Source organism: Colletotrichum chrysophilum (genome assembly GCF_026319265.1).
Source record: "Colletotrichum chrysophilum strain AFK26 chromosome Unknown scaffold_88, whole genome shotgun sequence".
In the NCBI taxonomy this organism is placed as follows: Eukaryota; Fungi; Ascomycota; class Sordariomycetes; order Glomerellales; family Glomerellaceae; genus Colletotrichum; species Colletotrichum chrysophilum.
In genome coordinates, this window is record NW_026517375.1 from 147,376 (window position 1) to 160,334 (window position 12,959).

Sequence of the window (12,959 nt, forward strand, 5' to 3'; positions counted from 1 at the left end):
GCCAACACCAAGACCTCAATAAATCGCACGAGTGCAGCCAGAGTCGCATTCCACGTGGGGTCGTTTATTCGTTTATTGACCGTCAGGCACAGCGGATTGGAGAGAGATGAAGGGAGAGAGGCGAATACGCATGGCGCAAGGCACAGGATGCCCACATCACGCCCGCGGTGGCACCAACACCGCGAATTGGCGAATTACGACGCCCATCAGATGCCCTTTTCACCGCCCGCTGCCAACGGTTGGCCTTTACCTGCGGCACAAGGCCCATAAGTTTAAACTGATCGAGAAGGTGTGCTGACTGCCATCCGCCGGGTATGTTGCAATTCTGCCAATTCTGCCCGCGGCCTTTCTCATTTTCTTGCGGCGTGCCAAGACGTTCGCCAAGAGTCGCAGCGGGGAGCCTCAACAAGACGCAGCCCACGACTGGATCCGGACCTTATTTTTCCATCCTCCGGCTGCCATGGGCGGAGATGACCCTCGGGGGTTCAATGCAACGATACCTGTTGCCAAACAATTCTTCGCTGATCACCCGCGGACGTGCTGATAGCCGCATGGTAGAATCGCCGACATGGTCAAGATGGAGCACCGGTTCCTGGATCTTGCTGCCCCCGGTCCATGACTGACCCCCGTACACCCCGTCCCCAAGACCGCAACTTCTGCAAACCCCGTCTTACTCGCATCTGGCCATGCTCATTTGCTCGCTCGGTGATCATTGATAGGGAACTGGGGCGAGCAAGAACTTGGCAAACACCCCCACCGTCGTCCCTAATCACCCCGACCCTCCCGGGGCCACATCCGCCAACACCATGGCCACCGCTGGTGCTACCGAACCGGCTTGATTCCGATCTCGATATAAGGACGCGTCTTCCCAGCAGTGACCAACGTTTGCCCAGTTTGGCGACTCAGCTTCGGTTCACTCACGCTGCCGTCACTCAAAAAAAATCTTTCCAACTCGACACCGTTCGATCAGTCACTCTTTAAGACAACCAAGAACGCAGCGACAATGAAGTCCGTTCTCTTCTTCGCGACCGCCGCGGCGGCTGCCGGCCCTTACCTGGCCTGGACCGCCGACTCCTTCACCCAGCACGAGATCGACAACAAGAAGCCCTACCACTACACCAAGGCTGTCCTCTACGACGGCTTTCAGGCGGCCTATGCCCTGACCAAGAACGAGACCGTCCTCGACTGGTACCGCGGCCGCATCGACGAGCGCGTCGTCCTCTCCAACGGCAGCATTCCCAACTGGAAGTCTGGCAGCTACTCCCTCGACGAGTACCGCATCGGCAACAACCTCCTCTGGTGGTACGAGCACACCGGCGAGGAGAAGTACAAGACCGCCGCCAAGATCATCCGCGACGAGCTTGCCCACCACCCCCGTACCGACGAGGGCGGCTTCGTCCACCGTCACCCCATCTACGACCACCAGATGTGGCTCGACGGCATCTTCATGGCCGACACCTTCTACGCCAAGTGGACCTCCCTCTTCGACAAGAAGAACAACACCGCCTGGAACGACATTATCAACCAGTTCGACGTCATCGACCGCCGCACCCGCAACACCACCCTCAACCTCCTGTACCACGGCTTCGATGAGACCAAGACCGCCGTCTGGGCGCACTCTGAGACCGGTGCCTCTCCTCTCATCTGGTCCCGTGCCGTCGGCTGGTACGCCGTCGCCCTCCTCGAGGTCATCCAGCTCCTGCCCCGCGGCCACCCCGGCATTGAGAAGCTGAGCAACTACTTCATCACCCTTGCCGACGGCCTCAAGAACTCCCAGGACGCTTCCGGCGGCTGGTACCTCATCATGGACCCCTACTACGTCGGCAACCCCGCCAACTACATTGAGTCCTCCGCCTCTGCCCTCTTCACCTTTGCCCTCCTCAAGGGCACCAAGCTCGGCCTCATCCCCGAGCAGAAGTTCTTCCCCGCCGCGGCCAAGGGCTACCAGAAGCTCACCGACTTCGTCACCGAGAACGCCAACGGCACCGTCAACTGGGAGGGCACCGTCTATGTCGGCTCCCTAAACAGCGACGCCAGCTTCGAGTACTACACCGGTGTCGAGCTGGCCGCCAACGACTACAAGGGCGTCGGCCCCTTCATGTTCGCCTCGTACGAGTGGGAGACCTACAACCAGACCAAGACCCCCAGCCGCGGTAACGGTCACGGTGGCCCCAAGCCTCCCCGCGGTGGTCCCAAGGGCCCTCGCCCCGGCCGACAGTTCAACCGCCGCTTCCAGAAGACCTACTGGTAGAAGCTGGAATGAGAGCGAGCCCATGAGATTCGAAAGTCACGACCGGCGAGCATGTACATGACTTTATTGCTTAATTTCTTAATCCCGTCTGGGGCGTTGTACATTTTTATTCACCTGAACATAGATTCATTCTTTCATCATTAATCCGCTGCGTGAAGCTATGTACCCTGCACGTTGAATCTTTGGACGTTGACTTTGGGCGCTGCCCACGGTACGCCATTCAATGCTTGTCCGATCCTCCTCATACCTTCTCTAACAATCCCCTCGTCCTGCGAATAAACGACGCGGAACCATCCAGGCTCAAGGCAATGCTCCTCCCCGGGATGCAAAAACACCCCGTTGTCCACGAGTTTCTCTGCCAACGCAAACTCCCTCTCCTGATCGGTCCCAGACTCCTTGGGTGGCAACCACGGCCCTAAGTTGATGTACACAAAGTACCCAGCATTCGCCTCTAGATAATCAATCCCCAAGCTCCTCAACATCCCCGTGGCAAACTCATACGCCCCCTTGAGCTTCCCCCTCGAGAGCGCAATGAACTCGTCATGCCACGCCCGATCCTCCAACATGGTCGACGCAATCGCCACAGATGGCCCCGCGGGCGAGTGGAACCTCACCACACTCTTGAACGCATCATGCAGCGCCCGGTTCCTCGACACCAACGCTCCAAGCCTCAGCCCAGGCGCCGCAAAGTCCTTGGCCAGCCCGTACTCCACATGCACCAGGTCGGGATCGATCATCCCCTCCTCCGGCGTGATCGAAAGCACCGAGGTAAACGTCGTGAGATCGTCCGAAAATACCGACAGCCCGTAGATCTCATCGCTAATCAGGTGAATCCTATGCCTCCCGCAGAACTTCATGATCTCGACCAGCGTCTCGCGCGGGTAGCACCGTCCCAGGGGGTTATTCGGATTCACAATCATCACAGCGCGCACCTTCACACCCCGCTCCGCCGCCCGCGCCACGGCCTCCTCGAACCGGTCCACCACGTCCGCGTCGAAACAGTTCTCCGGTGTCGTCTCGGCATACACCACCTCCACGCCCATCTCGTTCCCGAAATCGAGCTCGAAGCGCCCATACACCGGCCGGCTCGTCAAGATCCCCTCGCCGCGCGAGGCCAGCGCGAACGCAAGCACGTGCTGCACCGCCGTCGCGCCGCTCGCGAGCTGCACATGCTCGCTCGTAATCTCAAAACACGGGTTGAAGCTCAGATTCAGGTGCGCCGCAAGCGCAGACCGCAGCCGCGCGCCGCCGGCGGTGCTGTAGCCGTACGTGAAGACGTCCTCGCGTAGCGGCGTGCAGGCGGCGACGGCGGCGACAGCGGGCAGGACGAGCGCGTTGGAGGCGAGCGCGAAGGAGATGAGGCCGTCGGGGTTGGAGGCCGGGTGGTACGTCTGCGGCGGGGCGAAGCGGAAGGGGAGCGCGAGCTGGGCGGCGGTGGCGAGGGCGCGCGGGGAGAGCATTGTGCCGTGGCGCCGGATGGTCATGGCAGTCGGTGTTGCGTGGTGGGAAAAGTTCACGGTGGTTGCGGCGTTTGTGGTGGTGATGGGTGACGGAGGCGGTGACGGTACTTTGAAGTGCTGCCGACCGCCGGGGTCGGGGGTTCAGAGATGAGAACCTTGCTGGCTTGCCTCCGACGTGTCAAGCGGTGCATGGGAGGGAGGATGGGTCAACTTGCGCAAATGCGCTCAGCGTTCCCACTCACGTCGCAAGCTCTCATAGGTGAGGAAGTCAACGCCGTTGAGTTAAACACCAATTAAACTTGCGGATTCATCGTTGTCTTTGATGCGCTGGTCCGGTGGGAGAGACGGCTGGTGTTCATTCACCTAAGGTAGCTCGCCGGTACCGCGAGCCGGGGATGCGGGCCGTACGGGCGGTTTGCGGGGGCTGGGGCGCCGGAGTGGCTCCATTGACGCAGTCTCGGCAAGGGGGTCGGAGACCGAGAAAGACTCGGAGGGGTCGCTTGCGGCTACGATTAGGTCTGTGAGTCGGACCCGGACCCGGGAGCCGGAAATGTTTCATCCAGGTCTTTGCTGCGCGGTGTCAGTTGTTCACACCCGCGCGACTGGGGCTTTTGCGTGCACTTGACGCAAAAGCCGCGCTTGTTGTACGTGAGGCAGGACAATTTTCCCTCTATCACGACTGCCGCAGCGATGAATTTTCTGCGGGCTGCCTTGGCCTTTTCTAAGAACAGCCATATGGAGTGTTGGCTGGGTTGGGAGCTATGTATGCCAGCAGCCCCCGCTGGAATTTGTGAAACTTTATTCACCCACCCTAGACGGATGTCTCACTGTGTTTTGTTGCTGTGCCACTATTTCCTCGCTGGGTGCAGTCGCATTTCTCGGGTTGAAGCGTTGCCTCTGCGCAAGCATTCCGAGGGCTTTGGTGCATCGGATCATAAACATAAAATTCCTCGTTTCCTCGCTCTGCGTTTGGCCGACTGATTGAAGAAGGAGACAGCACTTCAGACAGCAGGTTGCATTTCCCACCGCAGCGCGGACTGTTTGCTCCGTCCAACCTCATATCCATCGGTCGCACCCAGCCCTGGAGAGCGCCAAGGACGGGGGATGGGCGGGTAGCATTGCAATGGCTGCCGTGCCTGCATGGCGATCGACCGGGGAATTATGTGTTATGCCCCGAAGAAACAGCCTCCTTTGTTTGCTTCGTACAGCCCAACTTCGCCTTTCAGTTCACTTTCAGCCTCAACGAAGCTGAGATTGAGTTCTCGAGCAGAAATGCTAAAGTAATCGCCAAGCCTATCATCGCAAAATAAGCACCACCTTCTGCGCACAGGCACCGTCCGAACTGATTACGTGCCGCGGTCGTCAGATGAACGAATACGAAAAGTTCCCCCAGTGAACCGAACGGCTGAATGATGGCGTCAACCATCCCCCCGCATGAAGATGCCTCGCGCCGCAAACCTGATTGACGCTCGAAGCAGCACAATCTAGAGACATTGCGATGCTCGGTCTGTTGTGGTCGCATAGCACAGCATCAAGACGGGCCTTACGTAGCGATCATCAGACTGCCGAGATTCTCGACCAATCCAGCGCATTCGGTACCTTGGGGCCCCCCCGGAAATTTTCAGCAATGCCATCGGGAGAGAGTGGTCACCAATCGCGAGAGCCGCAACACGTTTGCCTGCCGATGATCATGTATGCCTGGAGGCTGTTCGTCCAACGTCATGACGTAGAGCAGAGCCGCCAGGCACGAAAGAGAGAGAGAAAAGCAGGCTTGCTGAATGTGGGGAAGACAAAGAAGGCCTAGGCCCCGCGCCGCGTGGTTGCTCGCCTCTGGGCTGGTCGCCGGCTGGTGGTCCAGTGCGAATAGCGTGTGGGCGGCGGTCGTTAGGGCCCAGAAAACAACGGCCAGTGACGTCGGAGTCCGTCGGAGGGACCGGGGGGTAAAAGTGGGCTGGCTGCCACTGCTTGCACCCGGCTCCCGCTACCAGGGCCAGGACCAGGATCCATTCCATCTCATTCATTCCACTCACTCACTCAGCAGCACCTTTCCGGGCTCCTCAATGATCTCACCGTTACTGAACGCAGCCCTGGTCGAGATGCCCGGCATGGTCGTATAAATCTCCTTCGGGCTCTCTTTCCAATCTCTTGCCAAGCCATTTGGCGAAAATCCAAAGCCTCTCCGCTGTCTTTACCGAAGTGCGATTAGTGATACCCCATCGCCTGAGTGCGAACTTACACCACAATGGCCGGCAAGCTCCTCCACCTCCTGCCCCTCGTGGCCTACACCTCAGCATCAACGCTCTACTCAACATACAAATTCAACCCCCTGGAGCATCTCGGCGGCATCGCACCGTACTTCGAGCCCCAAGACCCCCCGGCATCCCCCGACGCGCCCCAGGGCTGCACCGCATCCCGCGCCGCCTACCTCGTCCGCCATGCCGCCATCTACGCCAACGACTTCGACTTTGAGGAGTACATCGAGCCCTTCCTCGAGAAGCTCGGCAACAAGACCAGCCTCGACTGGTCCAAGGTCCCCTCCCTCAGCTTCCTCGCCGACTGGGACGCCCCCGTCTCCGAGGCCGAGACCTCCATCCTCACCCGCGTCGGCCGCCTCGAGGCCACCCAGCTCGGCGTCGACCTCGAGTTCCGCTACCCCAACCTCAAGCTCCCTCAGCGCGTCTGGACCTCCTCCGCCGAGCGCACCTACAAGTCCGCCCAGTCCCTCGTGCGCGGCCTCGAGATCGACGACGACACCATGAACGTCGTCTCCATCTACGAAAGCAAGGAGTCCGGCGCCGACAGCCTGACCCCCTACAAGGCCTGTCCGGCCTACTCCTCCTCCGCCGGCAGCGAGCAGTCCGGGAAATTCCAGGAAAAGTTCGCGACCCCCATCACGAAGCGCCTCAACGCCCTCGCGTCCGACTTCAACTTCACCGTCAACGACGTCTTCGGCATGCAGCAGCTGTGCGGCTACGAGACCGTCATCCGCGGCCGCTCCCCCTTCTGCGACCTCGACCTCTTCACGCCCGACGACTGGCTCGGCTGGGAGTACACCGAGGACATCCGCTACCACTACAACGTCGGCTACGGCAACAACGTCGCCCCCTACGTCGGCATGCCCTGGCTCAACGCCACCGCGAACCTGCTCATGGGCGACGCCGCCGACGAGGACCTGTACGTGAGCTTCACCCACCGCGAGATGCCGCCCATGGTCCTCGTCGCGATGGGGCTCTTCAACAACTCGGAGCCCGGCTTCGGCGCCGCGGCCGACATCAACGCGACCTTCCCCCTCGACAGGATCAACTACCGCCGCGCGTGGCGCAGCTCCAACATCCTGTCGTTCCTGAGCAACATCGCGATCGAGAGGTTGAACTGCACCGGCAGCTACGGGTACGAGGACGGGGAGTACTACCGCGTGCTGGTGAACAGCTCGCCGCAGCCGCTGCCGGATTGCGCGGACGGGCCCGGCACGACGTGCTCGCGCAGCGGGTTTGAGACGTACATCCAGGACCGCGTGGAGAGGTTTACCGGGTTCTCGGAGAAGTGCGGCGTGGAGTATGATAACAGCACTGATGTCATGTCGATATATCAGGATAAGTCTGTTGGAAATGGGACGACGGTCGGTAAGAGGTACACGGCCACGTTCCAGTAAATAGTTTTTAGACTCTTTCTATAATTATAATTGTTAATCAACTATGAACATATATCCGATGTGAGCCAGCGACTTTCTTGACTTGTTCTCTGATATGGACTGTTCAGTTTCTCCAGTGATCCTCGAGCGAGCCTGGCCGTAGTGACATGATCGAAACATCAATATCTCAGGACCTTATAGCACTCAGAATTTTATCTATTGATGCTGACCAATTTGACAGTTTCCACACGCCGCGTCATGTTGAAGGGCTATGAGTACAACTGGTGTCAGATCGTCGACCACCCGCATCATCATCTCAGTGATGAAGTTCCTGCTTCATTCACCACGACGTCAGCCGTACCGGCAAACAACGACATTGGCAGTTGCAGAATGTTCGCTCGTACGATGCTATAACTCATTTTAGTCTTATAGCCCCCGGTGAGCTGTGCCACGAACTATGTGATTTGGTTGAATCACAGTCTCCTTTGACGACATTCTCTGCTATGGTGTGTTTCGTTCATTCGATCTGGTACCGCAGCGTGAAGCATTCAAACACGGCGCAGTAAGTGACGCCTCTTTTCAAAGGCTTCCCCTCCCTGCCATCCTCTCTCGTTCTCACGATCCGATTGATACTATCTAGTCCGCTGGCCATCTTTCTTCAACCAGGGACTCCTTCGAGTTGAGTGAACGACACGGATTCAGTGTAAATATGCCTCGGAGCGTGTAATTTCTCCCTTCTTGCGATGGTGATAACAGCTTCAAGCAACTCAGACCACGTCAAAACGCTATCAGATGTTGCAGAATACTTCTACTGGCATACTGAACCCCTGATACATCGCATGGACCTAAAGCCTCTAGGCCTTCACCTTTGGCACACTCGTTCCTCCGTCATATGCCACTTGAGAATATGACGTTCCACGCATACTTCGCGCGCACGCATCATGAACTTCTCGAATACACCCAGCGCTGATATCCCGCGTCGATCATGATGCTTCACCTGCGCCCTGCATGGCGCTTTGTATCGTCACCAGAGTAGGATCCCAGAACGTTGGACACTCCGAGCAGAAGTTTGAGCGTGATTCTTCTTTCCTGGCCTGGAAGAATAGAGTAAACAAGGCCCCTCAACACATCAACACACTCTTGGTCCCAAAAGTAGCAAGTTTGATTCCTACGACGACCCCATCTGAACTCCAACTCGTTTGCCCACATCAAGTTGCAGGCGAGCATCATCAAGACGTGCAACTGTTCCCATGAAGTTATATTGGATTGGTTTGTGAGCAATGAGCATGACGATTCCGCCGTGAGTCCTTGGCATCAGTGGTTGTTGGAAGTTGGCAAACGACACAACCAGTATCTGGCAACATATGAACGCTTGTGGGGCCCCAAAGTAACCCATACTCAGCCATGTTCATGTCCATAAAGCTTGGGGAGGCTTCGGGATATACCGGTGTTAGTCAATATAGCCCCTGACCCTCTGAAGAGGAGCACTCAGATGAACTTGCGAAGGCTACCAGTGTGCGGAGACTCATCTGGAGACACTTTCCCAAATCATTTACTGCCAAGGCTTTCAACATCATAGTCAATCATTCTGGGACAGGAGACCGCGGCTAAGAAAGAGAAACACAACGGCCGCTTATCCGCAGTTCAGAGTACAGCTCTTGCGATTGTGCGGAAACCGCCGAACAGTCCGATCAAGAACGCTTCTGGAACACCTGGCATGAAGTCAAACGGACGAATCAACCAGGTTCACGCAGATCAATGTTTACATAGCCCCCAGCAACTCGCGCCGAAACCCTGACAACAACATGAGTGACACGACAGAAACGTCGATGGGGCCAATTACTAGGCGGATGCCTGTGGACTAGCGCCGGGAGTGCAGATTACCCAGCGATGGCATATGCAGCCCTAACCTCAATGGCCCATTAAGAACGCGGTGTTAATGGGGATTGGGAAGGATTGCGTCAAGAGGTCATGTGTCGGCTGACGGGCCCGTCGTGTTGTCGCTGGGCGACTTATTGGTTGGTTCCAAGACACATTGCCTCCACGTGCTGATGCAACTCGGTACTCGTCAAGAACCCGGAACGGCTGCTCCCACGAGCGAATCGCGGTGTGGGATGACCAGATCTTGATACGGCTGGGGCCGCATCCACTCATTGGGTTGCTTTGGCTGGCAGTAATCCAGGTCCGGTCAATACCTTGGGCAAGGACGATTTGAGGGGGCAGGAACAACCTCACGAGGACAGCGTATGCGAGATAAACAAGAAAAGGGGCCTCAAAATACTCGCAAGACCCGCATCATCTTGGGCGCGATAGGGTGGCCGGGGACGGGAGGACGCAGGAAGGACAAGGGGCGACTTGGCGAATGGGGAATTTGGTTTCGGATGAACGAAGGTGGTCGACTGGCGAATCTGACGTGCATGGAACGAGCGACCTGTCGGCGGCCAGAAGCGGGATGGAAGGGTATTCTGGTACCGTGACTGGAATCTTCAAGGGGATGGCGGGCGGTTGTGGCACGAAATCATCGTGATACCACTCGGGCGGCGCAAGTGGCTGGATCTTTCCAGCAGCGTGGTAGAGGCCAATTTAGAGGCCGGGTCTCCCACACCAGACGCGGCACAGAAGATGGGGTGGAAATGGGCGGGATAGCTGTTGCATCGAGAAGACGTCGCGTCGTGAATGCGAGCCCAGTGCATGGCGTTTGCTGCTGGAGAGGCCTCTTGTCATGTGCGACGTTGTCGTCTCCAATTATCGTGCATCGCGCGGATACCTGCCCCTAGATGGCCGAGATAATACCTCGGTCATGTGGCAAAGTAAGAGGGATATCTATCAACGGTGAGTGCGTGTCGACGAAGGCGAAGTCAGCGCTGAAGAACTTGACCGAAACGTGGCCTTTGCAATTGACCTCTCGTGGTGCAGTCCGGCGTTCAGGAAGTCGGATGGATGCTGGAGGTTCACCAGTCGGTCTGTCGATAGCCCCCCGGTCAGCATTTGGACAGGCCTTTGGTGCGGCGGCGGCGACGGGGTCGCAGGTGCAGGACGGTGGCAGGAGAGCGGCTCGGTAGTGGGCGATTGGCTGCAGCGATGGGAAGTGGTGTCGAGGTTGTCGAGGGTGGTGGTGAAGCGGGTGGTGTGGGTTGATGCTGGTTGGGCTGGCGGGGGTTGATTGGGCCCTGTGATGCGTTGGCATGGCGTGCCAGCCTCGTGGAGGACGCAGATTGGATAGCGGGCGACCAGGGCAGCCCTCAGTGCGGTGCGGTTGGTTGGTGGTCGTGGGTGCTGGAGGTCTCTTGGGGTCTGGTCTGGAGGAGAGGACGCAGACAAGCAAGCATGGTGGCCGAGCATGTAAAACAAGAGGGCCAAAGGCTATGCATGCCAACTCATCCAGCGGCCAGAAGCAGAGGTAATTTTTGACTGATGCGCGTCGGCTGGACCGCTGCCTGCCCTGTCAGTTGTTCGCTGTCGTTGCATGTACCGCGGTATTCGTATCGTCCGTCGGTGAAGCTTGATTTGTCCGACTTGTTGAGAGACACACGATGAAGTGGACGGCTAGCATAGCATGGCATGGCTAGGAGCATGGCATGGAGCGGCCGAGGGGCTGTACGGTACTCTCTGTCTGTATCCTCACAGGTGCATCAATGGAGATGTGTACTCCGTACCGCATGCATCCCTTCTCTGGGCCCCGAGATACGGAAATGCATTCGCTGTTGCTGCAGACCGCCTCTGCCTCTGCCTCTCTCTCGTCTGGCTCTGCCCCCGGGGCCGAAAGAAATACTGCATTTGTGCAGCTGTATGTGTGCCTCCGGTTCCAGGCGGGTACAGCTGGCCATCTCGCAGGGCAGCAGTCATCTGCTGCATGGCCGGTGGCGCTGGCGAATAATTGACGAGTACGTATCTGAATCGGTGCAGCGACAGGCGTGTCAGACCTTGCACGACAGGACAGGCCGACGGGCAGTGAGACGCGACGGCGAGGAAGCACCGAGGCAACGGACGGGGGGCACCTCAAGTGACTGCTGCTGTCGTGGAGCGTACGACAAGCGACAAGCGACAACTTGACAAGGCGGCGACGACGGTGGTTGTCCGGTTGAAGAAGGATGAGGTGGTGAAGTACTCTGCAGCAGACCCCAATTCAGGCAGCTCCCTGTCTTTTCGGGCCTGTCTGCGTTGTCTTTGGGGTGAGACAGGGACAGCTTAAGCAGAGGAGATGACGATGGCGAATTCAATAAAAAGAAATGTCATGCGGTCGCTGTGGTTGGCTCCGGCTGCTCTGGGTCGGTCTGGTCTGGGTACCCACGATAGTCCATGACCCATGATAGCGCTCGTCGATACAGAAGCAAAACAAAAGCAAAAACCTCAATGTCTCTTGTGGTGTCGACGGTCTGATGGTGCTGATGCTGGTATTGGTTCTGATTAGTGATTGTGATAACGGCGGCGGCGGTGGTGGTGGCTGCCGACCAGGACGGGGATTCGATTTGTTGAATGGGAATTTGAGCGTTGGCCATTGTGTCTTTCCTCTGCTGTGATTCTTCTTTTTTTTTTTTTTTTTTTTTGTCTTCCTCCTTTCCTTCTAGTGCGGGTGTGCGTTGGCGCTGGCGTTGGCGGCGACCGTTTTCGTCCAATCTCTGTTCCCACCTCCACCGCAGCTGTTGGGTTGGGTTGGTGCAGCTGCACCTGCCCTGCAGCGCCTGCTTCTTCTTGTCCTTCCTCCATTTCGCGGCTTCTGTGTGCGAAGTGTGAAGTGGCAGGTGGGAGAGGCGCGCTCTGTCCGTTGCTTCTAGCTGTGTTTGGTCTAGGCCCGTTTCCCTCCTTCCCCTCGGTGCCCTCCATCACTCGCCCAGCCCTTACCCCACGCCGCTTCCTGCCTCCTCTCCTCGCCTCGCCTGAGGTAAGCTTCCACAGACGTTCCTTCTTCACGGGGCGGGAAATGCACGCCTGCCCTGAGAGAGATCAACTCAGGTCAGGTACCTGGGAAGGAGGCGCCGTGTATTTCGTCCGTACCTCCTGCCTCGCGCCGTGATTATGTGTGTACCTGCCTTGGAATATTCCTCACTCTGTGCAGCTGCGAGTGGTCATCCATGCCTTCCCTCCAAATAACCAGAGGCAAGTAAGGCAAGTCAAGGATCCGCCAGCATTTCGCAGCAGTGTCATGGTCTATCCCTCCACATCGGTTTTGGGAAATGGAAGGAACCACCTGGACCTACGGATACCTAGGTAAGGTACTGCGCAAAGTTCCCTCTGCGCTGGCTGCTGGCTGCTGGCTTCTGGCTTCTGGCTTTTCCGTGGCTCCTGGCTCCGAGGCCGCGCCCTTTTCCTCACAGCGAGGTCCCTTCCATGCTTAACCGCTGGCCTCCTCGTGCCCGGTCGGTCCTGGTTCCGGGGAGCGGCCCCATCAGGTTGGCCCCTGTTGACCCGACGGTCCTTGACCAAAATACCGGTGTCCAGCGAGTCGGGCGTGGAGATGGTGGAGGGGGAAGGGGAGGGCGGTGGTGAGCTGTTCCATTGCAGTCCAGCTGGCGCCGGCACCGACCAGGTGTGGTGCAGCTGCCCACTTCTCGCCTCTCACCTCAGCGTGGGCTCCCTGCTCTTTCCCGTACCTAGCGTGGTGTTGCTGTTGCCGTTC

General features: G+C 58.1%; 3 protein-coding genes across 3 annotated transcripts; 2 read left to right on the forward strand and 1 right to left on the reverse strand.

Annotated features, from left to right (window-relative positions):
- Positions 1–1,003: 1,003 nt before the first annotated feature.
- Positions 1,004–2,251, forward strand: COL26b_009308 (uncharacterized protein; the record flags this gene model as incomplete). The annotated part of the gene is made up of 1 exon (XM_053182039.1): positions 1,004–2,251. The coding sequence occupies one exon, from the start codon at positions 1,004–1,006 to the stop codon at positions 2,249–2,251; it is 1,248 nt and encodes a 415-aa protein (XP_053034046.1).
- Positions 2,252–2,409: 158 nt separating this feature from the next.
- COL26b_009309 (uncharacterized protein) lies at positions 2,410–3,735 on the reverse strand (the record flags this gene model as incomplete). Its single annotated transcript, XM_053182040.1, has 1 exon — positions 2,410–3,735. The coding sequence occupies one exon, from the start codon at positions 3,733–3,735 to the stop codon at positions 2,410–2,412; it is 1,326 nt and encodes a 441-aa protein (XP_053034047.1).
- A 2,218-nt stretch (positions 3,736–5,953) lies between these two features.
- Positions 5,954–7,363, forward strand: COL26b_009310 (uncharacterized protein; the record flags this gene model as incomplete). Its single annotated transcript, XM_053182041.1, has 1 exon — positions 5,954–7,363. The coding sequence occupies one exon, from the start codon at positions 5,954–5,956 to the stop codon at positions 7,361–7,363; it is 1,410 nt and encodes a 469-aa protein (XP_053034048.1).
- Between the last annotated feature and the right edge of the window lie 5,596 nt (positions 7,364–12,959).